General features: G+C 44.6%; 1 protein-coding gene across 2 annotated transcripts in view; it reads right to left on the reverse strand.

Annotated features, from left to right (window-relative positions):
* LOC134349389 (semaphorin-4C-like) overlaps positions 1 to 26552 on the reverse strand; it is an 82017-nt gene that overhangs the window by 30747 nt on the left and 24718 nt on the right. For both annotated transcript variants that reach the window (XM_063053612.1, XM_063053613.1), the window contains exons 3-6: positions 17895 to 17954; positions 11156 to 11254; positions 5742 to 5853; positions 2356 to 2475 (exon numbers count right to left, since the gene is read on the reverse strand). In XM_063053612.1, coding sequence (XP_062909682.1) covers positions 2356 to 2475; positions 5742 to 5853; positions 11156 to 11254; positions 17895 to 17954 — 391 coding nt within the window. The remainder of the gene's footprint in view (positions 1 to 2355; positions 2476 to 5741; positions 5854 to 11155; positions 11255 to 17894; positions 17955 to 26552) is intronic.

The raw sequence follows: 26552 nt of genomic DNA on the forward strand, positions 1-26552 counted from the left end.
CGTAAACTGTCCCATGATTAGGCTAGAATTGAATTGGGGGATTTCCTGGCACCATGGCTCGAGGAGCCAGAAGGGCCTATTCTGCACTGTAGCTCAATAAAATTTTAAAGAAGTTAGAAGTGATGAAGGGTATTTTGAATCTATAGGGCTTGCTTATATATAGTGTGCTGCAACCAATGAGGAACTGAGCAGGAAATGCAACTACAGAGCACCATGTCTGCTCTGTGGTTTGCAACTGAAAGTTGATCTTGGTATGAATGAAAGTGTTAATGAAGATTTTTGGGATGTTTGCATATAATCCTACTATCACTGGGGATTTCTCCACAGAGTGACACTCAGCAGGAACTTGAATTAGATGAAATGATCTTTCTGGGAACTGCCTACTTCCCCAAACCACTTCATATCGGCAATATTCGTTACCCCCCTCCCCCCAAACACCAGAATCCCTTTCAAAGCTCTTGCTCACAACTCTCTGAATAACCAATCTGTTGACCTCCTAATGTCACTACAGGAAGCTTTAATCTCTAAACCCTACACCAATCACTTCAACTATCCTCAAGTGTGAACCTAGCTTTTCCACCAGCCATGATCCTTGGCCAATCATTGGCCTAATCCTGGGACTCAAGTTAAGATTCTTCAGTCATTCCCCCAGTTCCCTGACCCAAGGCCTGGCCCAATGATTTCCTCCCTCCTCCGACACCAATGCCGGTAGCCAAATGCATTGGCCCACTGTTTCTCCCTTTAACCCAAGAGCACAGCATCAGCCTGGTCATCTCTCTCATACTCCACACCCCAAATCTAACACAAGCTGAAAATAAAGATCACTACTGCCATGGGTTCCAATTTCCTCCTCCCCGTGCCCCCCCCCCAACAACTCAGCCTCAGGCCCAAATACCTGGCATCACTTCCCTGAAGACTGAATTATGTGAAGTTCTGCTCACCGTGCTTCAGAAAAGATGTGATAGTGCTTGACAGGGTACAGAGGAGATTCACCAGGACATTGCCTGGGATTGAGCAGGTCAGCTATGAGGAGAGACTGGGGAGGCTAGGACTGTTCTCTCTGTAGCTGGGGATGTTAAGAGGGGATGAGGGTAGACTGCGTGAAACCTTTCCCTATTTCAGAGGTAGACAAAAATAGAGGATAAAATTTAAGGTAAGATGGGCAAGATTCAGTGGGGATCTGACAGGGACCTTTCTTCAACCCAAAGAGTGTTGGGGACTTGGAATACATTGTGGAGAAAGAAGTGGTAGCTGAGATGCTGATAGCATTTCTGAGATGTCCAGACCAGCACCTGAGTTGTCTAGTCAAGTAAGGCATTGGACCAAGTACTAGATGATGGGATTGATGTAGATAGGTACCTTCTGATGGCATGGAGATATATGAGGGACCAATGGCATCTTTCCATGCTTTATAGCTCTATGGAAAGGAACTTGCCTAAGATTGAGCACATGATGGGATCTATGGTTGGTATCATGAAGGATCTAATGCTCCTGTAGTAATATTTTTTCCTGTTTACTGCCCCCTCTGAGTATGGATGCTCCATGAGGGAGGTGCGCACCAAAATTTTCTTTACTGTTTGGATTTGCCATTTGGAAGCAAATCGAAATCAAATTTTTTTTGCCATCTCACAGTGCAGGTAACCTTTAGCTTTCAGGAAAGGAGGTCTATATGTCTCTTACTCACATCAAAGGGTGTTAACAAAAGCAGATAGGAAATGGGAAAAAGAGATATGAAACATGAGATTATCTGAAGGAGGCAACAAATTATAATATCCCAGCAGGTGAGACCCTTGCCGAGTTCTTCTAGTGCTGAGTGTTTGATGGAAGGAGGAAAGAGATCCTGTACCTAATAAAGTGGTCACCGAGTGTAAGTTTGTGATTTTCTGCTGCTGTAGCGTAAACACTTCAAAGTTTGCAAGCTGTGCATTCAGAGATGCACTACTACTGTTGCCTTCCTGTCAACTTCAACCCATCTGGCCATTCTCCTCTGACCTCTCATTAACAAGGCCTTTTCGCCCACAGGACTGCCACTCACCGGATGTCTTTAGTTTATCGTACCAGTCTCTGTAAACTCTATAGTATGTTGTGCGTGAAAATCCCCGGAGATCAGTAGACTCTGAGATGCTCAACACCAACGATCATTCCGTGGTCAAAGTCATTTAGATCATATTTGGTCCCCATTTTTATGTTTGATCTGAACAACAACTGAACCTCTTGACCATGTCTGCATGCTTTTATGCACTGAGTTGCTGCCACATGGCTGATTAAATATTTGCAGAAATGAGCAAGTATGCAGGTGCACCCAATAAAGTGGCCACCGAGTATGTATCTCATTAATATTTATCAAAAACTCACCTTTCAGCCAGGAATCTAATGCCTCTGTTGTGATCCGCTGGTTGAAAGGACCCATTGCCCTGGAGATAAGGAACTGAATCCCTTGGAGGTCAAAAGCCATTGCAGCATACAGGATTCCATCTGTTAATGCCAATTTGGAAAGGAAAGGGTTGGTAACCCATTTACTCCCACACGTAATTCTACAGTGCACGTACCTCTAATTAGCTTCATTACATTCCACTTTTCAATTCAACAAAGATTTGTTCTTAATCTGCAATATGAAGAGGGTAACAGGAATTGTCCTTGTCCTTTTTGATGTTTCATCAGCATCACACATAGCTCCTCATTTGAGAGGATGGACAGAAAGGTTGATTCTTTTCAGGGCTCTGCTAGTGTTGCCTTTGAGTCAGCACAAGTTCCAAGATAGTTTGGATTGTGGCTCATATTAGAAGGAAGAAAGTCTTTTCACTTTTATCTTCTTCCACTCGTGTCCAATTAACCCAAGAATGAGGATTCAGGTGCCTCAGCGGCCACTGAGTTGGGAGGAAAACCAAAACACTTTTACCACGACTATACTGGCCAGGGGTAAAAGTAGATAGATAGATACTTTATTGATCCCAACGGAAATTACAGTGTCACAGTAGCATTGCAAGTGCACAGATATAGATATTAGAAGAGAAGTACAAAGAATAAAAATAAGTTATCACAAACAGTCTAACAGGAGGGGGTCACCACTTCCCAGGCTATAGGTTGACTCATTATAGAGCCTAGTGGCCGAGGGTAAGAATGACCTCATATAGAACACTTTGGAGCAGCGCTGTTGTCTTAGTCTATTACTAAAAGTGCTCCTCTGTTCAGCCAAGGTGGCATGCAGAGGGTGAGAAACATTGTCCAAAATTGTCAGGATTTTCTGTAGGGTCCTTTGTTCTACCACAGCCTCCAATGTGTCCAGTTTGACACCGTTAACCGACAGCCTTTCTAACCAGTTTATTGAGTCTGTTGGTGTCACCCATGTTGATGCCATTGCCCCAGCACATCACCACATAGAAGATTGTACTGGTGACAACGGACTGGTAGAACATGTGAAGGAGAGATCTGCATACTCCAAAGGGCCTCAGTCTCCTCAGGAAGTAGATACGATTCTAGCCCTTCTTGTACACAGCCTCTGTGTTGGTGCTCCACTCAAGTCTGTTATCCAGGTGCACCCCCGGGTACTTGTAGGTCTTCACCACATCCATGTTCTCCCCATCAATGAGCAATGCAGACTTATTCTTCCTAAAGTCCATGACAATCTCCTTTGTCTTTGTTCAGCTGTACATGATTCAGCTTGCACCATTTGACAAAGTCCTCCACCAGGGCCCTGTGTTCATCCTCCTGTCCTCCCTTTAAATACCCAACTATTGCTGAGTCATCAAAGAATTTTTGCAGATAATTTTTGGTAGGTCAAATATGATGGCAGAATATAGTATTTATGGTAAGACTCTTGGCAGTGTGGAGGATCAGAGGGATCTTGGGGTCCGAGTCCATAGGACACTCAAAGCAGCTGCGCAGGTTGACTCTGTGGTTAAGAGGGCATACGGTGTATTGGCCTTCATCAATCGTGGAATTGAATTTAGGAGCCAAGAAGTAATGTTGAGGTTATAGAACCCTGGTCAGACCCCACTTGGAGTACTCTGCTCAGTTCTGGTCGCCTCACTACAGGAAGGATGTGGAAACCATAGAAAGGGTGCAGAGGAGATTTTTAAGGATGTTGCCTGGATTGGGGAGGATGCCTTATGAAAACAGGTTGAGTGAACTCGGCCTTTTCTCCTTGGAGCGACGGAGCATGAGAGGTGACCTGATAGAGGTATATAAGATGATGAGAGGCATTGATCGTGTGGATAGTCAGAGGCTTTTTCCCAGGGCTGAAATGGCTGCCACAAGAGGGCACAGGTTTAAGGTGCTGGGGAGTAGGTACAGAGGAGATGTCAGGGGTAAGTTTTCTACGCAGAGAGTGGTGAGTGCATGGAATGGGCTGCCAGCAATGGTGGTAGAGGCGGATACGATAGGGTCTTTTAAGATACTTTTGGATAGGTACATGGAGCTTAGAAAAATAGAGGGCTATAGGTAAGCCTAGTAATTTCTAAGGTAGGGACATGTTCAGCACAACTTGGTGGGTTGAAGGGCCTGTATAGTGCTGTAGGTTTTCTATGTTTCTATGTTAACATGATTCAGTGTTGTATATAAAGTCTGAGGTGCACAAGATAAACAGGAAGGGAGCCAATACAGTCCCCTGTAGGGCCCCAGTGCTGCTTATAGCCATGTCTGACACACAGCTCTGAAGCTGCATACACTGTGGTCTGCCAGTCGGGTAGTCCGTTACCCAAGATACAATGGAAGTGCCAATCTGCATTGAATGGAGCTTTTCCCCCAGCTATGAGGGCTATATGGTATTGAAGGCACTTGAGAATTCAAAAACCATGATCCTCACAGTTCTGCCCTGCTTATCCAAATGGGAGTAGGCTCTGTTCAGCAGGTAGATGACAGCATCGTCGACTCCAATGTGGTCCTGGTAGGGAAATTGCAGGGGACTGAGGGCTGGTCTGACCAAGGGTCAGAGGTAAAGCCAAGACCAGCCTCTCTAAGGTCTTCATGATGTGTGAGGTCAGGGCCACTGGCTAGGAGTCATTCAAGACTTTTGGATGGCCCTTAAAGTAAAAGTATCACAAATTTCTTAATGGCACAGTATCACTATAAATATTGCAGGTTTAATCCATTTAGATTTAGTGCATAACTACTTTCTCATTATACACTGGACCTACCTATATCAACATACAATCACGTCTGATGCTAACACACATTCCCCATCACTGAACAAGTCAGGCCAGGACAGGAAGAGTCAACAGGTACACTGTCATCTTCAATATAATGGACTATATTGCTCCCTGATATGGTCAAATATATGTGTTTGAGAAACTACAAGAATCGTAAATATAAAATATTCTCTCAATTACCACTTTGAGGTGCTCATGCTGTTCTCTTACTTGTACAGCCCCAAACATGACCCCCTCTCACCCAATATCAAATCATACACCTGTGAATGGGACTGCTTCAGCCCAGAAGTGAGGGGTGGTTAGAGGGTTACATTTATCTTCCTCTTATGTAACACACTGTGGCTTCTTCACAACTGTCATAAAAGGAAGCCTGGTGGTTTGTGTTGAGGAGCACCTGTAGTATTCCACTCTGAGCTCATGCTGACTTCCACCTCTTCCCTTTACACCTTTGACAGAAAGGCCAATCCTTCTACCATAAGGCCAGCTTTAGAGACTGTCAGAACAGTGATCTGGAGATTTTTTTCATGGACAATGCTCACTCTCTTGGTCATCCTTTCTACTGTGAATAGAGATTGTAGAAACATTTGAGGTTACCTGCTACCACAGTGCTGTGCCGTGAAGCCGGGTCATATGGACACCGAGCCTTCCCGCTCTCTGTCAGTATCTCCCCATTCTCGTCTTTCAGCAGCTCGAACTTAGAGACCTCCTGGAAGAAACACATTAGACATTCCATAAGTGACATTGTTATATTCCAGGCACACTACGGTGCACAGAGCATCAAACCCTCTCTACTGCTGTTTACCTTTCACCAGTCCCCTTGCTCCCTGCTGTACACTGACCAGCCACTCCCACACTGATACGCCTGTAATAAACGCATCCCCACTGCTTAGACTGACAATGACATCCTTCGTCTTCTAGTCACGCGGCGCACGCTGTGAATTTTGTGAAAGCTCATGTGACTTTAGTGCCTGTAATCACACGTTAACCAGGTCACAAGTGAAGGAGCAGTGACCATTGTTTGCATTCTTTGACCTATGAAGCCTGAAAGAGATCTCTAATCGAGTAGATCTTCCACAGGCAAAAGCACTTCCCTCACACAACCTACAGTAGTTCAGAAACAGACCAGGGCCTGATTCGGTGAGAGATTTAGGACAGATGTACCATAGTGTGGGGGACGGGGTTGTGGGAGATTGAAGGGGAAAGTGAGACTTCAGGTCATGGGGACCTGGACCTCCAGGTGGATTATCTTGAGAGGAGAAGTTAGTGATCATCAAAGACCTCTATCATCCAGGCCATGTCCTCTTCTCACTACTACCATTGAGCACACCACAAGGTTTAGAAACAGTTATTATGCTACAACTCAGAACTATCCCCCTGAACTGGCATGGATAACTTCATTCACCACAACTCTGAACTGATTATACCAACTACAGAATCACTTTCAAGGACTCCTTACAAATCATGTTCTCAGTATTATTTTTGTTTTGCAGTTTGTCTTCTTCTGCATATTGGCTATTTGTCACTCTTTGTCTGTTTTCATAAATTCTATTTCATTGATTTGTTGTCTTGTAAACCCTGCAAGAAAATGAATCTCAATGTGGTTTATGGTAACATATAAGTACTTTGATAATAAATTTACTTTGAACTTTGAGGAGAGGGGGGTTGCAGGTCAGGAATGTAACTCTTAAGCTTTGGGGGTCCTGACTGAAAGTGGCAACATAAGCAATCCTTTCTCTACAAAAATATACTGTATTCATAAAATTTGTGAATATATAACCAACTATACTTAAACATCACTATTTGCCACAAGATTTATGCTAGGATAGCCTAACATTTTTTCTCTTATGTATATTCTGTAAGCATTAAGAACACAGTTCTTTTTGCATTAGTCTTAACTGTGTATGAAGTCAGGAGGAGTTTAAGCTATTGACTTTTGCACGGTGACCCTGCACTGGCCATACCAAGTTTCAGTGCACCCCGGGCCTTGGAATGCTCCAGCCCTCAGTTGCAGGCATTTCCTTGCACTGGAAGACCACCATGTTTCAAGCAGACCAAAGCTTGTCTTGCACCATTTGCTGATCTTCCAGCAGCAATACTTGTCTCAGCATGTGTTTCCAAGAGCAGCTTGTACAACAGAGTCCTCTGTTACACAGATGCTCAAGAGCACTTCAACCCTATCCAGACCTGCTTGGCAAGCACACACTCGAGCGAGAACTGTTTAGATTCCTAGAAAGGTACAGCACAGAAACAGGCCCTTCAGCCACCGAGTTCATGCCAAACCATTTAAACTGCCTACTCCCATCGACCTGCACCGGGACTATAGCCTTCCATACCTCTACCATCCATGTACCGATCCAAACTGCTCTTAGACATTGAAATCAAGCTTGCATGCACCACTTGTGCTGGCAATTTGTTCCACATTCTCATGGCCCTTTGAGTGAAGGAGTTTCCCCTTATGTTCCCTTAAACTTTTCACCTTTCACCCTTAACCCATGACCTCTAGTAGTAGTCCCATCCAACCTCAGTGAAAAAAGCCTGCTTGTATTTACCCTATCTATACCCCTCATAATTTTGTATATCTCTATCAAATCTCTCCTCAATCTTCTACTTTCCAAGGAATAAAGTCCTAACCTATTCAATCTTTGCTTATAACTCAGATCCTCCTGTTCCAGCAACACCCTTGTAAATGTTCCCCGTACTCTTTCAACCTTATTTACATCTTTTCTGTAGGTAGGTGACCAAAACTGTACACAATACTCCAAATTAGGCCTCACCAACATCGTATACAACTTCTACATAACATCCTACCTCCTGTACACAGTACTTTGATTTATGAAGGCCAATGTGCCAAAAGCTTTCTTTACAACCCTGTCTGTTTGTGATGCTACTTTCAATTAATTATTGAGCTGATTTCCCAGATCCCTTTGTTCACTGTGTAAAAACTGCCCTAGATGGTCCTACCAAAGTGTAACACCCTGCACTTTTCTGCATTAAATTCAATCTGCCATTTTTTGAGCCCAGTTTTACAGCTAGCCCAGATCCCGCTGCAAGCTGTAATAGTCTTCCTCACTGTCCAATTTTGGTGTCATCTGCAAATTTCCTGATCCAATTAACCACATTATCATCCACATCGTTGATATGGGTGACCAAACAACAACGGACCCAGCACCGATCCCAGTAGCACTCCATTAGTCACAGGCCTCCAATCAGACAGGCAACCATCTACTACCACTCTCTGGCTTCTCCCACAAAGCTAATGTCTAATCCAATTTACTACCTCATCTTGAATGCTGAACAACTGAACCTTCTTCACCAACCTCCCATGTGGGACCTTGTCAACTGCCTTGCTAAAGTCCATGTAGACAGCATCTACTGCCGTGCCTTCATCAACTTTCCTGTAACTTCTCTGAAAAACTCTATAAATTGGTTAGGCATGACCTTCCATGCATGAACCCATACTGACTATCCTTAATTGGTCCATGTCTGTCCAATGTCTATCCAAATGCTCATATGTCCAGTCCCTTAATATACCTTATAATAACTGTCCTACTACTGATGTCAGGCTCACTGGCCTAAAATCTCCTGGTTTATTCTTAGAGCCTTTCTTAAAAAGTGGAACAACATTGGCTACCCTCCAATCATCTGGTACCTCACCTGGCCATCTCACCAAGACCACAGTCTCCTCAAGGGCAACATAGTACACAAGAAGGGTCTGAAAGAGTGGGTACTTCTCATCATCAGCCAAGCAACACCTTCATGCCTATTTGAAAACTTTGATGATGAATCAAATGACCTTCATGGTCTGACTGCAGAATCAACCAACTGGATCCAATGCCCCCTTCTTGGAGAGGGCCTCCAGGATATTCTGTATACATCAGTGCCTGATAGACTTTTGGTGAGAGGTGTTGATTTGCACAAACTTTTCTATGAGAGCCACATGGTGCACCACAATCTAATTGAATGGGACATTCCATGCAGGATGGCTAGGCTCATCCTTCACGACACTATAGACAGGAAGAACTTTAGCACATGCAGTACATTACTTTGTGTACCCAAGTCTTTGCACCATTTGATACAGTCAGCGGACCACATATGGTGTATTCCTTCTGGAGATCTGATCACTGCATCCTGTAGACCCTTAGATAAAATGTAAGATGTTGTAGGTGAGTGCTGGTGAGCAGGAGCAGGGTCCAGCCTACTGAAACACCCCTTGCAGCAACACCAAGAGCACCTAATAGTTTTCCCAATCTTAACTTTGCACTGTTTCATCTTGTCTGTATACTCCACCCAGTTCTTGCTATAGCCCTATCTTCTCCAGAATCAATTCTCAACACCCTCAGGTAATCAGACCTGGTGGTGACAGTTTCTTGCTTTCACTGTGACTGACTTTGGGATGTAGGCAATGTAGATCAGGGGTTCTCAACCTTTTCTTTATGCTATGGACACACTAAGCAATGGGTCTGTGGATCCTAGGTTGAGAACTCCTGATGTAGATGAAGCTCCTACCACCTTATTTGGTAATCAGGGATCCTCTCTGAGTCACTATAGATCAAGCTTTACAGGCTTTTGCCCTCTAGTGTGGGCCACACACAACAACACTATATTCATACAAGCGGCATCCTGTGTGTGTTGTGGGTTGCAGGGCTCACCATGAAGGTCTAGGTCCGTCTGAACATTTCAACCAGATCCACTGAAGATTCTTTTGGAAAATTCAGACAATTCATGTTCATGGGATTCACATCAAGTTCTCCACTTCCCTTAATGATTTATATTTTTTGACTAAAATTGAATTGTTTACCATAGAAAAACATTGCACACTCTAGTCACATCCTTGGCAGACTAGTGGCTCATAGTCAATGTGAGGTATGTTAACCTGAATATCAATCTCAGCTCCTTGGTGCTCTGTACAAAACCCATGGCAACCAGTACAGTCACCGGAGGCCTAGAGCTTCAGCTGATGTGGTACCTTGAACATTCAGTTGCAAAACAAAATTTTAACATGCATAAAGTAGCAGAATCTGCTGATTGCCAATGATGTCATTATTTCTCATGTAATGCCCTGGTTGAGATTTTTACTGCTATACTGTAGGCATTTCATTTTAGCAGTTCTATAAGAGCAGTTCTCTCTGCTTTCAGACTGTCTGGGTTTGAGCTGAAATAAAAGGTTTTGTTGTTCAACTTAGGAAGGTACTGTCAGCCAGTCAGGATGGTGGAATTAGGAGAAGGTTCTTGAGAACGCTGGGTTGAGGCAATTTTTTTTTGGCGGGAGCTGGGAGAAGACAGGAGGGAAGATGGCTGAGGATGCCATCCCAGTTGCACAAGGTGCTTTGTGCAGATGAATGGCTTCAAGGAGGAAAGACCAATAGTCCTGTGGGAGACCCATTTGTACGAGATGGATTTTGAGCGACATTCGGAAGGTGATGTGTACTTTCACGCAGACCATAGGTCCAGAGCGTGAGTTAAATACAACTTCAATATGAGCTCCAACTTACGTGCATATTGTATTTGACTGTTTAAGAATAACAGGTCCTTTTTGTTTTTTTTCCCTTTCCTTTAATAACTGTTTGCTTAAGTTAACATTCTTAAATATACTTCTTTATAATGGTATGCAGTGTTTGATCTGTTATTCCTTGCTGTCGGGCAATTGCGGGGGCAGTAAATCACACAGCATTCACACAAACTGGGGTTTGGGTGGGTGAGAATCCCAACCTCAGGGATTTGGCAGGACAAAAGTCAATAAACCCAAGACGAACAAAGCCTGAGAAAGGTAGCTTTATCGCTGCAGAGTCCAGTGGCTATAAGCAAGTCCCATTTCTAGAGACGCCCAATAAAAAAGGGTTTCATTCGTGTTACGAATTGAAGATTACTGGACAGGTCTCCAACACCACCACCCTTGTTCCCTATTTGTCAATCAGAAAACCATCAGAACTCAGCTGGTCTAACCAACACAAGAGAAGTACACTACCGTACCATATATGGGCTTAGCAACAGAAGCAAATTTCTCTTACAAGGTAGGTGCACTGTGGGTTAAAGGCGAATGTTCCGCACGTGAAGACATGTGTATCATTGAGGTATTGCAGAACAAGGATGAAATTGTTGCATTCTTCCTGTAAGAAAATAGACAAAGTGATTCCAATTTCATTGATCAGGCTTTCTCACATAGGCGAAGTGCAGATATTAGGAAACTGTTGCATTGGGTAAGTTGTTGCATTGCTCTAGTCACCAAGAAACTCGGTGAGTAAAAAAACCGTTTGCACCTATATCAGTGTGCAAGTCACATGCAAATTAATACTTTTTTCTCTTTGAAGAATTTCTGCCCGCTTATGGAATAAGTTATGCCCATCAGGATTCCTGTTGGAAATCTCTTTGTGATGGCTGTTATTGGCCATCATGTTTTACACATGGTGCTGTCATCAGTGTGCAAACCACATGCTCTTAACACAATGACTGAAATTGGATCGAACATGACCTTTGATTCTCTATGGTAAGGGAAAGAGCAAACCACACCACAGTTCAGGAATGTATGAATGTGCTGAAATATCCATTTCATCATTTATTTGCACAGTGTCCATGTCCTGCCTTTCTTCAGCCAGGCAATACCAATCAAGACTGCAGCGTAGGAGTACTCAGTGCGATGGGTGTGATGTTTGGTCCCAGTGATTATTTATGTACTTATATTTATGGAGATATAGTGTGGAATAAGCCCTTCCAGTCCTCTGAGCCACGCCACCCAGCAATCCCCTGGTTTAATCCTAGCCTAATCATGGGACAATTTACAATGACCAATTAATCTACCAACTGGTGTGTCTTTGGACTGTGGGAGGAAACTAACACACCCCAAGGAAACTGACATGGTCACGGGGAGAACGTACAAACTCCTCACAAGCAGCGGCGAGAAACGAACCCAGGTCACTGGCACCGTAAAGCGTCGTGCTAACATTGCATCATGGCAGCATTGTGTGGGGGCCCCATCATTATTGATGTATCCTCATCAATAAACTACACCATCTAATTCTTCCCAGCCCATCCCAATTCCCACCTGTACTCACCTATCTGCTCCACCAGACCCATCTCAGAAATTCATTCTCTATTCTTTGGAGTTTAGAAGAGTGAAGGATCACATTATTGAAATGTACTAGATTCTCAGGCAGGATGACAGGGTAAATACTGAGAAGATTCCACTGATGGGCAAACTTTGAATGAAGAGACATAATTATAAGAAAAGGAGATGAACATTTAAAGTTGAGGTGTGATTCCTTGGAAGTCTCTTCCCCAGAGCATTTTGGAGGCTGGATCATTGGGGCTACTTTAAAAAGGAAGTCATTAAACTGTTGAACGTTCAGGGAAAAGGGGGCACTGGAGAACAGACACAGAAGAGGAGATAAGGCCTGGAGCAGCTCACTCTTGTTCATATTCAATGGCAGAGCATGCTTGAGGGACTGAGTGGCCTACTCTTCCCATTTTCTTGAGTTCTTATGCCTGTTCAGCCAACGTCTCATCAATGAGGTGACAGCTGCCCCTTCTCTGGTCAGCAGCCAGCCGTGAAGGATGGGCCAGCTTCTACTGCTTATGAATGCAGAAAGTCACAATTGTGATGTCTTGAAGCCAGCTGTCCCATAAGTGTGTTGGTGATCCTTTGATTTGGCACTTGGCCCAGACGCTGCACCCACATAGCACGCAGCCTCTCCGGTGATGAATATCTGTTATCTGTCAAGTAGGGGACCGTGCACAATTCTGATTTGATGGAGATGGATGTGAGAGTGCGGAGGAACAGCTGGAAAACTTATAAAATGCCCGCTTCGCTGCCGCTGCTACTGTGTGGTAACTGGAATCTCTGGAGGGGAAGGCCCCGAATCCTCGGCTTTGTGTGTTTCAGCGGCCGGGGCGAGGTCGAAGGCGCTCGACAGAGGATGGCACTTGGGAGGCTGTATCGGAGAGGCTGGTCGGATGCTCGAAGTTTTCGGACGGATGGGCTCAGTGTCCGCTGTGGTCGGCTGCTTCCAAGGCATCGGCAGTTGTCGGTGCCTTGGAGGTTTATGGCAGGAAGATTCTCCCTTTTGCCGCCTGCTATCAGGAACTCGGGAGTCGATCGACTCGGGGACTTTTGTGACTTTATTTACCGTACCCATGGTTTGTTCTTCATCAAATTATGGTATTGCTTTGCACTGCTGTACCTATATGTTATAATTATGTGGTTCTGTCAGTGTTTGTCTTTGGTTTGTCCTGTTTTTTGTGATATCACTCCGGAGAAACATTGTATCATTTCTTAATGCATGTAAGTATTTCTAAATGACAATAAAAGAGGATTGAGTGTTCTCATAATCTAATAGGTGAAAGCTAAATCTCCTGACAAATAAGCTTTCCTTAGCTTTTTGATTTTCTTTGCTGTGAATGAAAACAGACTCTGTGGTTTTAGAAATCATTCAATTTAAGTTAGACAGTCTAGCTTTTATGTTCAACATCCTATTCACCTGATTTATTGCTGCACAAATTAATTTTATGTTCCAAATGCACTCCCTCTCTCAAATTGTTTTCAATTTTCTTCAGTTATTTTTCCCCAGCATTTCAGCCTATCTTCATTTCTTTATTTCTCCATTTCTCTGATGATTTTTGTTGTTTTTCCTTAAATTCCCTCTTTTCCTGTTATATTTTAGTTCACAATTTCTTCAGGTCCCAAATCCTCCCGGCTGGAGAGATCAGGGTGACACAGTGATGCAGCAGATGGTGCTGCTGCTCCCTAACTCCCGCAAACCGGAATTCCCAGCTGAATATCTGGGTTTCTCCCAGGCGCTCCTACACCCCAAAGGCAAGCAGTGTTGTTAGTTATCTCTATTGTAGATGAGTGGTAGAATCTGAGGGGGGGGGGTGGTTTGATGGAACCACGGGAAGAATGAAAGGAGGAATAGAGTAGGATAAGTATAAATAGGTTCTCGATGGTCAACACAGATTTGAGGTGCTGCATGATCCTAGGACTCGACCTGCTCATCCCTTTAGAACAGGTCATAAACACAAAATAATCTGCAGATGCTGGGGTCAAAGCAACACTTACAACACGTTGGAGGAACTCAGCAGGTCGGGCAGCATCCGTGGAAACGATGAGTCGACGTTTCGGGCCGGAGCCCTTCGTCAGGACTGTAGAGGGAAGGGGCAGAGGCCCTATAAAGAAGGTGGGAGGAGGGTGGGAAAGAGAAGGCTGGTGGGTTCCAGGTGAAAAAACACTAAGGGGAAAGATAACGGAGTGGGGGGGAGGCAGGGAGGTGATGGGCAGGAAAGGTGAAGAAGGAATAGGGGAAAACACAATGGGTAGTAGAAGGAGGCAGAACCAAGAGGGAGGTGGTAGGCAGCTGGGGGAGGGGGCAGAGTGACATAGGGAAGGGGGAAGGGAGGGGGAGGGAATTACCGGAAGTTGGAGAATTCAATGTTCATACCAAGGGGCTGGAGACTACCTAGACGGTATATGAGGTGTTGCTCCTCCAACCTGAGTTTTGCCTCATCATGGCAGTACAGGAGGCCATATATGGACATATCTGAATGGGAGTGGGAAGCAGAGTTGAAGTGGGTGGCTACTGTGAGATCCTGTCTGTTTTGGCGGACAGAGCGGAGGTGCTCGACGAAGCAGTCCCCCAATCTGCGTCGGGTTTCACCGATGTAGAGGAGGCCGCACCGGGAGCACCGGATGCAATAGATGACCCCAACAGACTCACAAGTGAAGTGTTGCCTCACTTGGAAGTACTGTTTGGGGCCCTGAATGGTGGCAAGAGAGGAGGTGTAGGGACAGGTGTAGCACTTGCGCTTACAGGGATAAGTGCCAGGTGGGAGGTTCGTGGGGAGGGATGTGTGGACCAGGAGGGACCGATCCCTGCGGGAAGCGGAGAGGGGTGGAGAGGGGAAGATGTGCTTAGAGGTGGGGTCCTGTTGAAGGTGGTGGAAGTTGCCAAGGATAATGTGTTGGATCCGGAGGCTGGTGGTGTGGACTTCGGTACATTGACGACTACATTGGTGCTGCTTCCTGCACCCATGCTGAGCTCGTCAATTTCATTGACTTTACTTTTAACTTCCACCCAGCCCTCAAATTCACTTGGTCTATCTCGGACACTTCTCTCCCCTTTTTCGATCTCTCGGTCTCCATCTCTGGAGACAGACTGTCCACTGACATCTTCTACAAGCCCACTGACTCTCATAACTACCTCAACTATACCTCTTCCCACTCCGCCACATGCAAACATGGCATTCCCTATTCCCAGTTCCTCCGTCTCTGCCGCATCTGCTCCGAGGATGAGGTTTTCCATTCCAGGACATCTCAAATGTCCTCTTTCTTTAAGGATCGTGGTTTCCCTTCTGCTGTCATCAATGATACCCTCACCCGCATCTCCTCCATTTCGCGCACTTTGGCCCTCACCCCATCCTCCCGCCACCACAACAGGGACAGAGTTCCCCTTGTCCTCACCGACCACCCCACTCCCGGTGCGGCCTCCTCTATATCGGTGAAACCCGACGCAGATTGGGGGACCGCTTCGTCGAGCACCTCCGCTCTGTCCGCCGAAACAGACAGGATCTCCCAGAAGCCACCCACTTCAACTCTGCTTCCCACTCCCATTCAGGTATGTCCATACATGGTCTCCTCTACTGCCATGATGAGGCTAAACTCAGGTTGGAGGAGCAACACCTCATACACTGTCTAGGTAGTCTCGAGCCCCTTGGTATGAACACAGAATTCTCCAACTTCCGGTAATTCCCTCCCCCTCCCTTCCCCTATCCCTATGTCACTCTGCCCCCTCCCCCAGCTGCCTACCACCTCCCTCATGGTCCCGCCTCCTTCTACTACCCATTGTGTTTTCCCCTATTCCTTCTTCACCTTTCCTGCCTATCACCTCCCTGCCCCCCTCCCCCCCACCCCTTTATCTTTCCCCTTACTGGTTTTTCACCTAGAACCTACCAACCTTCTCCTTCCCACCCTCCCCCAACCTTCTTTATAGGGCCTCTGCCCCTTCCCCCTACAGTCCCGACGAGGGGTCCTGGCCCGAAACGTTGACTCATCGTTTCCACGGATGCTGCCTGACCTGCTGAGTTCCTCCAGCATGTTGTGAGTGTTGTTTAGAACAGGTCAGCTGGTGATGCAGCTAGAGGAGCCTCTGCCTCATGGTTACAGTGATCTAGCTTCAGTCCTGGCCTCCAGGGCAGTCTGTGTCAAGTCTGCACCTCCTCCCTTTTTGCCACACAAGATCCCTCCCGGTGCTCCAGTTTCCCACCACAACCTAAAGATGTGCGGATTTGAGGGTTAATCAGTCTCTATAAATTGCCCCTATTGGTGGTTGAATCTAGGGGACATTGCTGAGAAAGTGGGGGAAATAAAACAAAGGGTTTAGTGTAAATACTGTAAACAACAGGAATTCTGCAGATGCTGGAAATTCAAGCAACATACATCAAAGTTGCTGGTGAACGCAGCAGGCCAAGCAGCATCTGTAGGAAGAGGTGCAGTCGACGTTTCAGGCCGAGACCCTTCGTCAGGACTAACTGAAGGAAGAGTGAGTAAGGGATTTGAAAGTTGGAGGGGGAGGGAGAGATCCAAAATGATAGGAGAAGACAGGAGGGGGAGGGATAGAGCCGAGAGCTGGACAGGTGATAGGCAAAAGGGGATACGAGAGGAACATGGGACAGGAGGTCCGGGAAGAAAGACAAGGGGGGGGGTGACCCAGAGGATGGGCAAGAGGTATATTCAGAGGGACAGAGGGAGAAAAAGAAGAGTGAGAGAAAGAATGTGTGCATAAAAATGAGTAACAGATGGGGTACGAGGGGGAGGTGGGGCCTTAGCGGAAGTTAGAGAAGTCGATGTTCATGCCATCAGGTTGGAGGCTACCCAGATGGAATATAAGGTGTTGTTCCTCCAACCTGAGTGTGGCTTCATCTTTACAGTAGAGGAGGCCGTGGATAGACATGTCAGAATGGGAATGGGATGTGGAATTAAAATGTGTGGCCACTGGGAGATCCTGCTTTCTCTGGCGGACAGAGCGTAGATGTTCAGCAAAGCGGTCTCCCAGTCTGCGTCAGGTCTCACCAATATAAAAAAGGCCACATCGGGAGCACCAGACGCAGTATATCACCCCAGTCGACTCACAGGTGAAGTGATGCCTCACCTGGAAGGAGTGTAAATACTGTAGGTGTTTTTTGGCTAAATGGATTTGATGGGCTGACGGGCCCGTTTTCTGTTGCATGATTCTGTAACCTATTCTGAGATAAAATAAAGTTTCATTCCCCTTTTCTGAAACCAGTCCCATTCCTCCTCCTGGCTAACAGCAGAGCGACAACACTGAGAAGTCTGGGAAAGCAAGAAGAAAGAGAAATGTTGAGTATATACAGCACAGAAACAGGCCCTTGGCCCATCTAGTCCATGTCACCCCATTTAAACTACCTACACCCATCGACATGCACCAGGATCATAGCCATCTATGCCCCTCCCATCCATGTACCTATCCAAACTTCTCTTAAACATTGAAATCGAGCTTGCATGCACCACTATTTTGGCTCGCAAGGCCCTCTGAAAGAAGGTGTTTCCATTCATGTTCCCCTTAAACTTTTCACCTTTCACCCTTAACCCATGACCTCTGGTTGTAGTCCCACCCAACCTCAGGGGAAAAAGCCTGCTTACATTTACCCTATCTATACCCCTCTGCTTGAAATTCAATTTCTATTCGATTTACTTTCTTCTTCTGGTGTGGAGGGGGGCAGGGAGAAAACGTAAATACATACCCTTGTCTTGCCGATTGCAGTGCAGTCCACCCTCTCCTTTTCTGAAACTTCCCACGTGATCTGTCACAGAAACAGATGCCTATGAATTGAGGGGTACAAAGAATGCAGCAAGCAAATAGAGAATAGATTCGTCAGTGTGATGTGCGCAATTTGTCCCTGACCTTACAGACCTGACTCAGGACACACAGAGGAAATGAATGAGCAGCAGAGCTTTATTAAATAGTGAAATAAAACTGTTACTGCAGTGATAAAGTAGGAAAAGCAGGACTTTTCAATGCACAAACAGATGTTTCAAACTTGGATCGCCCAATGAAGTAAAGGACAGATAATTCTGGAGAGTCATTGACAACTTGTTAAGAGTGAAAAGAGTAGAGGTTATTGCCTCTGGGAACATTTGGAATTTATGGCACATACTATTCACCCCCAAAGTGGATGCACACAGACAATTTGCAGGTTTTAGAGCAAAGAGTTGCTCAAAGTTCAAAGTAACATTTTATTATCAGAGTACATATACAATATGTCACTAAATACAACTCTGAGATTCTTTTTTCTGTGAGCATACTCCACAAATCAATAGGATACTAACTATAACAGGATCAATGAAATATATAGTAGAACATAGGAGACAACAAACTGTTCAAAGGCAAATATAAACAAATAACAATGAATAATGAGAACATGAGATAATGAGATAAAGATAAAACATCCTTAAAGTTTGATTATTGGTTGTGGGAACAGCTCAATAGATGAGTGCAGTTGTCTCCTTTTGTTCAAGAGCCTGATGGTTCTAGTCCAATAACTGATCCAGTGCTCCATACATCACAGGAAATCTGCAGCAGTTCAGCAGGAAAGGGGGCATGTGGCTGCCCAGCCAAACACGTTCCAGAACTCTCTGAGACTTTGACACAGGGATAGTGGGTCAATGGAACATACTGCCAGATGATGTGATAGGGCAGGTACAGTTACACTGTTTTTAAGAAGTAATAGGATAGGTACATGAATAGGTAAGGTTTAGAGGGATATGATGGCTGGTGGTGTAGTGGCATCAGCATTGGACTTTGAGGCGATTGGTCCCGAGTTTGAATACGCCTATCTGCTTGCAAGCTTTCCATCTGTGTCGGGTTGAAGGTCGAGCTGGCAACTCGGTCTTATAAAAATAGGAGTCCATAAGGTGTGGAAAGGAACAACCACCGTTCTTTCTGCCTAGTGCACATGTGTGCAGCTCCCCCGCCATGCACCGCGGTAGAAAAGACTGGAAGTAAAACCCCGCAACCCGGAAGCAACCTCGCCTTACAAATAGCTTTCTGTAGTGGGGGTATTGCTATATTACCATTATCCTAATTTGTATTAACTTATCTTTATAATGCTTACATTACAACACTTCTCCCCCTTTAAATTCCAACATTACCCAAATGCAAATAACTGAGAAACAAATAACAGTGGTGTCATTATCTTATCCGGGTTGCAGGGTTTTACTTCCTGTCCTTTCTGCCCGGTGCGCATGCATGTGACTAACCGATTTAGTAGGTCGATCTTGCCTTTCACTAAGGCCGAGGTAGGGGATCTTGGACTTAAAAAGGTTGGCTACCACTAGTGTAAAGAATGAAACCACCTGGGCTTTTACCTGATCCCTGCTGTCCAGGAATAAATACAGAAACTGCCGCAAACACTCAGCAGGTCAAGCAGAATCAGTGCTAGTGGAACAGAGTTAACTTTATAGTCTCAACACCCAATGTCAAAACTGAGAAAGAAACTCTTGGATTCTCTACCAGTGAACACCAGGACTGGCTTGAAGTGAAGGATCAGGAGCTGACTAGCCACAAACACCGCACTTCAAGGGGGGCAAAGCAGATGTAGCAGCACCTGAAGGCTGAGGTTCAACAAAAGTTCCATGAACAGATGGATGGAAAGGGAACAGGATATCCAGCAACTCGCGGATAACACGAATGATTTCTTCAACGCTGTCAAAACCATCTGTGGCTCAAATACCCAGGAGTCCTCACTGACCAGTGGGATTCGCTGTTCCACAGCTGCTTGAAGTGCAGAAGGAATAACTGGGGAGGGACTGAGCACCTCCAGTTTATAACTGGAGCTCAAACAACCCAGCCATCTACTTCATAAAGCTTCCTCTGCGCCACCTGTAGCAGAGTTTATGGATTCCATAGAAGGCTCAAAAATCATGGTGTAAGAGGCAGTTACCCTTAACTCCAGGGCAGTGTTCAGAAGTTCAAAGTTCAATGTACATTTATTACAGAAGTACAGGTGTCCCCCGCTTTTCAAACGTTCGCTTTACGAAGCCTCACTGTTAGGAAAGACCTACATTAGTTACCTGTTTTCGCTAACAGAAGGTGTTTTCACTGTTACGTAAAAAGGTAGTGCGCGCCCCGAGCAGCCGCTCCTCCCCCGGATTCGGAACTGCGTTCTAGCTGGCATTGCTTAAACACGTGCCTGTGAGCAGCCGTTAGCAAGATGAGTTCTAAGATATCGGAAAAGCCTAAAAGAGCTCGTAAGGGTGTTACACTTAGCATAAAACTAGACGTAATTAAGCGTTTTGATCGTGGTGAACGAAGCAAGGACAAAGTGAGTTTGGTTTGTGGAAGTTGACGAGGATGATGTTGAAGAGGTTTTGGCATCCCATGACCAAGAACTGATAGGTGAAGAGCTGATGCAATTAGAAGAGGAAAGGATAACAATCAAAACCAAATGCAGCAGTGAACGGACCGAAAGTGAAGTCGTCCAGGAACTGAATGTGAACCAACTGCGTGAGATTTTCACTGCAATGATAAAGTACGACTATAATTTTGAAAGGGTACATCAGGTTAGGGCATATTTGCAAGATGGTTTGACTGCTTACAAAGAACTGTATGGTAGAAAAATGCGCAAGGCTAGCAGTCAAGCATACTGTCATTTTTCAAGCCTTCCACATCAGCCACAGCAGACGACGAACCTAGACCTTCAATGTCGAGGTGGGCAGTCATAGGAGAAGATGAGCTGCCCGCCCTGATGGAAACAGACGATGATGAGATGACACCCCAGTGTCTCACCACCACAATCCCTGGGCCGCAGACAGATACCGATTCACGGAGAATGCAGCAGTAGCCGGGAGGCACCCAGCACATCTTTAAGAAAAAAAGCTGAAATAAGCAAGCTAATTAATTAGGTGACGCCCAGCACGTAAATGTCGGCCCAGAACAGAGGCAATTGCCGATTGCGTTACCTCTGATCTGGGCTGACATTTGCGTGCCGGGAGGCACCTAATTAATTAGCTTGTTTATTACGGCTTTTCTCTTAGAGATGTGCTGGGTGCGTCTCGGCCACCGCTGGACCCCTGCATGCTTCGCGGATTGCTATTGGTTGGCGGCCTGGAGGTTGGGAACCATTGCACCACCCCAACCTCCGACGACTCAGCCTAACACACCATCATCAGTGTGCTCGGCGCTGTCTTCCCGATTCCAGTAAGAGATACTACACTGTACATACATTATTTCTACTTTATATCGGCTGAGTATTTTTATGTGTTATTTGGTATGATTTGGCAGTTTCATAGCTTAAAGGTTACTGGAGAGAGTGTTTTTGCCAAGAGCGCTTGCGTGAGATTTTCGCTGTGGAGAACAATGCAGGCAATGATTGTAGAGAAGTATTTCTACTTTATATAGGCTGTGTATTTATCATATCATTCCTGCTTTTACTATATGTTACTGTTATTTTAGGTTTTATGTGTTATTTGGCATGATTTGGTAGGTTATTTTTGGGCCCGCAAACGCTCACAAATTTTTCCCATATAAATAAATGGTAACTGCTTCTTCGCTTTACGACATTCCGGCTTACGAACCGTTTCATAGGAACGCTCTACCTTCAGATGGGGGGGGTGGAAACCTGCTATATATACACATCATACAACCTTGAGATTCGTCTTCTTGCAGGAACCACAAAATAAGAAACCCAAAAGAACCCCCACAAAAACCTAACAGACACCCAATGTGCAAAGAGAGAGCAAAAAAAAACAGATCGGGTAAACAATAAAAGTAAACAAATAGCGTTTAGAACAAGAGTGAGTCCTCAGACATGAAGCCCAGAGCAGGCCACAGCCCCAGCCTCTGTTCATGGCAAGGCAGAATAAATGTTGCAGAACCCACAGACATGAAGCCGGGAGCAGCCAGAGCAGGCCACAGCCCCAGCGCGGCGAAGAGCGCGAGGACATCGCGAGACAGCGAGCAGAAACAGCCCAACCCTCATCCCTGGTCCCCACACCTTGCCTTTTCAATCCATCTGGCCTGGCATTTAAATCGTCCAAACATCAGGTTATTCCTCGCTCTAGGACCCGAACCCTGTTGCTTCGGTATGCTCTAGGCTGAACCTCACCATTCACGTTTTGGCCCGTATCCAACCCTTCCAAATCGACCTGTGCTTAGATCAACCAAACCTCCACTCTGACTTTTCTCTGCTTCGCATGCCCTGACTCTGTCTTGAACAGGCCTCCATCTTGCTCCAACTCCTCCTCAAACAGGCCTCGACCCCACTCTGACCCCGTTTTGCACCTGCACGCTTCGACCCTCAACTCAGCCTCGCCTTCGCATGCCTTTTCAATGTTTGCGGTGATTGTCTACCATAATCTTTTCCAGAAAAAGTGTTATTAATAAAGAATTTGCTTGTATTTCTTGTTTTGGGAACCGCAAGTTGTCACTTGCCTTCAGCAGCACCATCTTAAACCGGAAGACCATGGAGGCCTCAAAAACCATGGTTTAAGAGCCAGTTACCCTCAACTCCAGGGCAGTGCCTAAAGAGAAGAGGACACAATGTTTGGCAGTAGCTGCCTATGTTTCAAACAATATACATTATACTGCTGAGTCAGTTACAGTAGATAGGTTTTGAATATAATACCGCAATCGATTTAGTATGTGCTGCAGTTCACATTGACTTCTATTATAAAAAATATACAGATACAATGTCAGTGAACAGTTGTGTCTCGTGCTAGTCCATCAAACATTCAAAGGTTCATTTATTACCAAAGTACGCATACAGCATACAACTCTGAGATTCGTCTTTTCCAGATAGCCACGAAACAAGGAAAACCTTGGGTGTCAAAGAAAAACATTAAAACCCCCCCCATGCAAAAAAACTAGCAGATTGCACCAAACTGCAAGAAAAAAGAATGGGTGATACACAGAATGCAAAAAAAGATTAAAGATAGATAGATCAATGTCAATGTTATGCTAGGCTTCATCTGGAAGGTCAAAATGACTTGTCGATGAAATGAAATGTATGATTCAGCCATATTTTGGCAGACATCCCACCTCTCCCGGAAGTTCCGGGAGTCTCCCGCATATTAATAGTGGCTCCCTGATGCCCGCAAATTATATACAATGTCCCGGAAATCAATTTTTTTGAGAGAGCGAGTGCAAGAGAGACCACGAGAGTGAGAGGGAGAGAGAGAGAGAGAGCGAGCGCTAGTGACCATGAGAGAGAGAGAGAGAGAGAGCGAATGCGCGCGAGAGAAAGCGAGTGTGCGCGCCATGGTAGAGTGTTCAAAAAAAAGAAAATATAAAACGTACGTCACCCCAGACTATACTAAAGTGTACCCCTGCCTAATAGGGGTCAAAAATAATGGCAGTGTTGTTCACTGCACTGTTTGCAACAGTGACTTTTCTATTACCCATGGTGGGTTGAGACTGTAAAAGACATGTTGAAGTGAGTTTAACAGGTGTCACTGGTTCATTAGCATAGCTAACATTATTTAAACTAGTTGGCTAGCTGCTAAGGAGCTACTCTATTGCAGACATCCCACCTCTCCCGGAAGTTTCGGGAATCTCCCTCAAATTGATGGTGCTACCTCCCTGAAATGAGTTTTTGCAGGGTGGGATGTCTGTTTTGGGCAAAGAATATTCTGCCTTCTGCCCTCTTTCCTTCCAGTTCTGATGAAGGATCTTGGCCCAACATGTTGACTATTCATTTATCTCTATAAAATCTGCCTGATCTGCTGAGTCCCTGCAACACCTTGTGTATGCTGCTAAAGAATATTGTTGGTTCCTTCCATGACCTTTTTTAGCTTAGGATTTGATTAGTACACATACTCAAATCATGATCAAGTTAACAAGTCTAAAGCACTACCCAATGGTCAAAACTGTACACTACATGTTCTCACAGCCACATTTCAATGATTATTCACCTGGTTGCTATGGGAAGTGTAGTACTCTGCCACAGAGGAGTTAATCTCTTTGTTGTTATAAATACTTGGTGTGTTAGGTCACATGCTGCTCCCACTCTCCAGTTAGCTAAGAACATAAAAGACAATAGATTTTACTGATTCCACATGTCCTAAGGATGAATGTGGCCAAAACAGTATCAGGTAACAGAGTTCAGCAGAAGGACATCTGATTAATATCAGTAAATGGAATGCTGAGCTATAAATTTGGACTGTGTACTTAAAAAAATTGTAGCAGCTTTGAAGATAATGTTGAGAGTGCTCAATAGAAGAACAGTATTCAAGGGCACAGCAATAAAGTTGAAATAGTGCAAATTACCTATAAATCTGCAGTTTTCAATGCTGTCTTCGTAGGATGGGCATTAGGCTATACCAGGATTGCTAATAATTGAAACAGACTGGAGAAACGGGGAATGATGCTATAGGACCTGAGTGCCAATTTTACAGAGGATATTAAAATTATGAACCGTGATAATAGGGTAAAGAGTGACAGACTGTTTCCTCTGCTTAGAGTGAGGAAGATAAATTCTTTGGAATAGTGATTGTATGGAGATTGAAATGTATTGCCAGAGGGAAAGTGATTTAGCTGGACACTATTGTACGCTTTCCTGAGTGGAGATGGAGTCAAACCACCCTCCCAGGTGGGGAGGATTCAAACTTACCGCACATTGATGATTTAAACATTTGCTTGCATGGCAGAAGAAGAACGTCATTGCGTGGATAGTTCTGGATGGAGCTGCCATTTTTCTGAAGCAACATCTCTTAGATTTGGGCTGTTATTTCACCCATTGATGTAAGCCTGAATTTCACTTTCTTAGTCCCTAACAATATCTGCACAGCTCTGTTTAATTCAGCAGCTGACAATTACTCAAGAGTTCATCTACAACATTAATTCTCAAGCTTCAGAACTATGAAACAAAAAGGCCCTCTGTTTAAATATTGCCTTCAGGAAAACAGGGTTTTGATTCATCTGCCTCTGATAAAACAGAAGTCTTCTATTCTACTGTGGGGCCAGGAATTCTGGGAAAGGAAGATAAAAATGCAAAAAATATTTTACAAGTCTGGCAACATCTGTGGAGAGAGTAAGTTGTTTCAGGTTGATGAATTTAAAAAGGGTAGTCTGAGGTGGTGCATTCTTTTTTTTAAATACTGGGTTTCTGTATGCTCCCAATGCATAGACTTGGGGTTCAGAATGCTCCTTCTCCACCGTGAACCATACAATGGTGTCTAGCTAAATCATTTTCCCTCTGGCAATGCAGTTCAATCTCCATATAATCACAAGTTAAAACTGTAATATATTGTATCTATTGTTCTTTATCTAATGACATCAGTCGTAGAAATATAACAAATCACACAGAGAAATACAGAAGTGCTAAAACCAGTGCATTCTTGTTTCACAGTCTAACTATTCAGCACAAATCACACATTAATGCACTCTAATTTCTTCTTTTTTGGAAGAGCGATTCAGAAATTCATATTATTTGCAAAATTAACCTATTAAGAGTCATATGAGATTCGTCAGATGCTGCAAGTTTTAAGCAACACACACAAAATGCCAGAGGAATTCAGCAGATCAGGCAGCACCCCTGGAAGGAAATAAACAGTCTCTGCATCCTGGTGAAGGGACTTGGCCCGAAACGTCAATTGCTTGTTTCCACGGATTCAATCTATTCATACGATTCCTATCGGTGTTTCACGTTCTCGTCAGAACAGTCTTCTGTTATTTCCATTTCTGAACTTACTTCTTTAGTGAAGTCAGTAGAACCTTGTGATGTTTCTCCTACAATCTCCTCAATGTTTTACACTAGAATACATTCATGATCACCTGTCTTTTCAAAATTTACTTGTACAGTGTAGTTCTCTTGCAGAACAGAAGTGAATTACATGTAGACATCAAATTATACTTCCTCTTAAAAGTTCAGAGTAAATTTATTAGGGAAATACATTCCTTTGTGAGCATACTCAGGAAATCCAAGAACCATAACAGAATCAATGGAAGATCACACTCACAGGATGAACAAGCGACCAATGTGCAAGAGACAATTAACTATGCAAAAGAGAAAAAATAAGAATAAATAAATAAATAAGCAATCAATATTGAGAACATGAAATGAAGAGTCTTTGAATGTGAATCAGTTCAGTTGTTGTGGGAATAGTTCAGTGATGGGGCAAATGAAGTTGAAGTAAGTTATCCCCACTAGTTCAACAGCTTGATGGTTGACTGTTTCTGAACCTGGTAGTGTGAGTCCTGAGGTTGCTATACCTCCTTCCTGATGACAGCAGTGAGAAGAGAGAGCATGACCTGTATGGTGGGGGTCCCTGATGACGGATGTGGCTTTCCTGCAACAGCGTTCCATACAGATGTACTCAGTGGAGGGGAGGGCTTTATCCACAATGGACTTAGGCCGTATCTAGTACTCCTTGCAGGATTTTCCGTTCAAGGGCATTGGTGTTTC

The sequence above is a fragment of the Mobula hypostoma genome, chromosome 7 (genome assembly GCF_963921235.1).
Source record: "Mobula hypostoma chromosome 7, sMobHyp1.1, whole genome shotgun sequence".
In the NCBI taxonomy this organism is placed as follows: Eukaryota; Metazoa; Chordata; class Chondrichthyes; order Myliobatiformes; family Myliobatidae; genus Mobula; species Mobula hypostoma.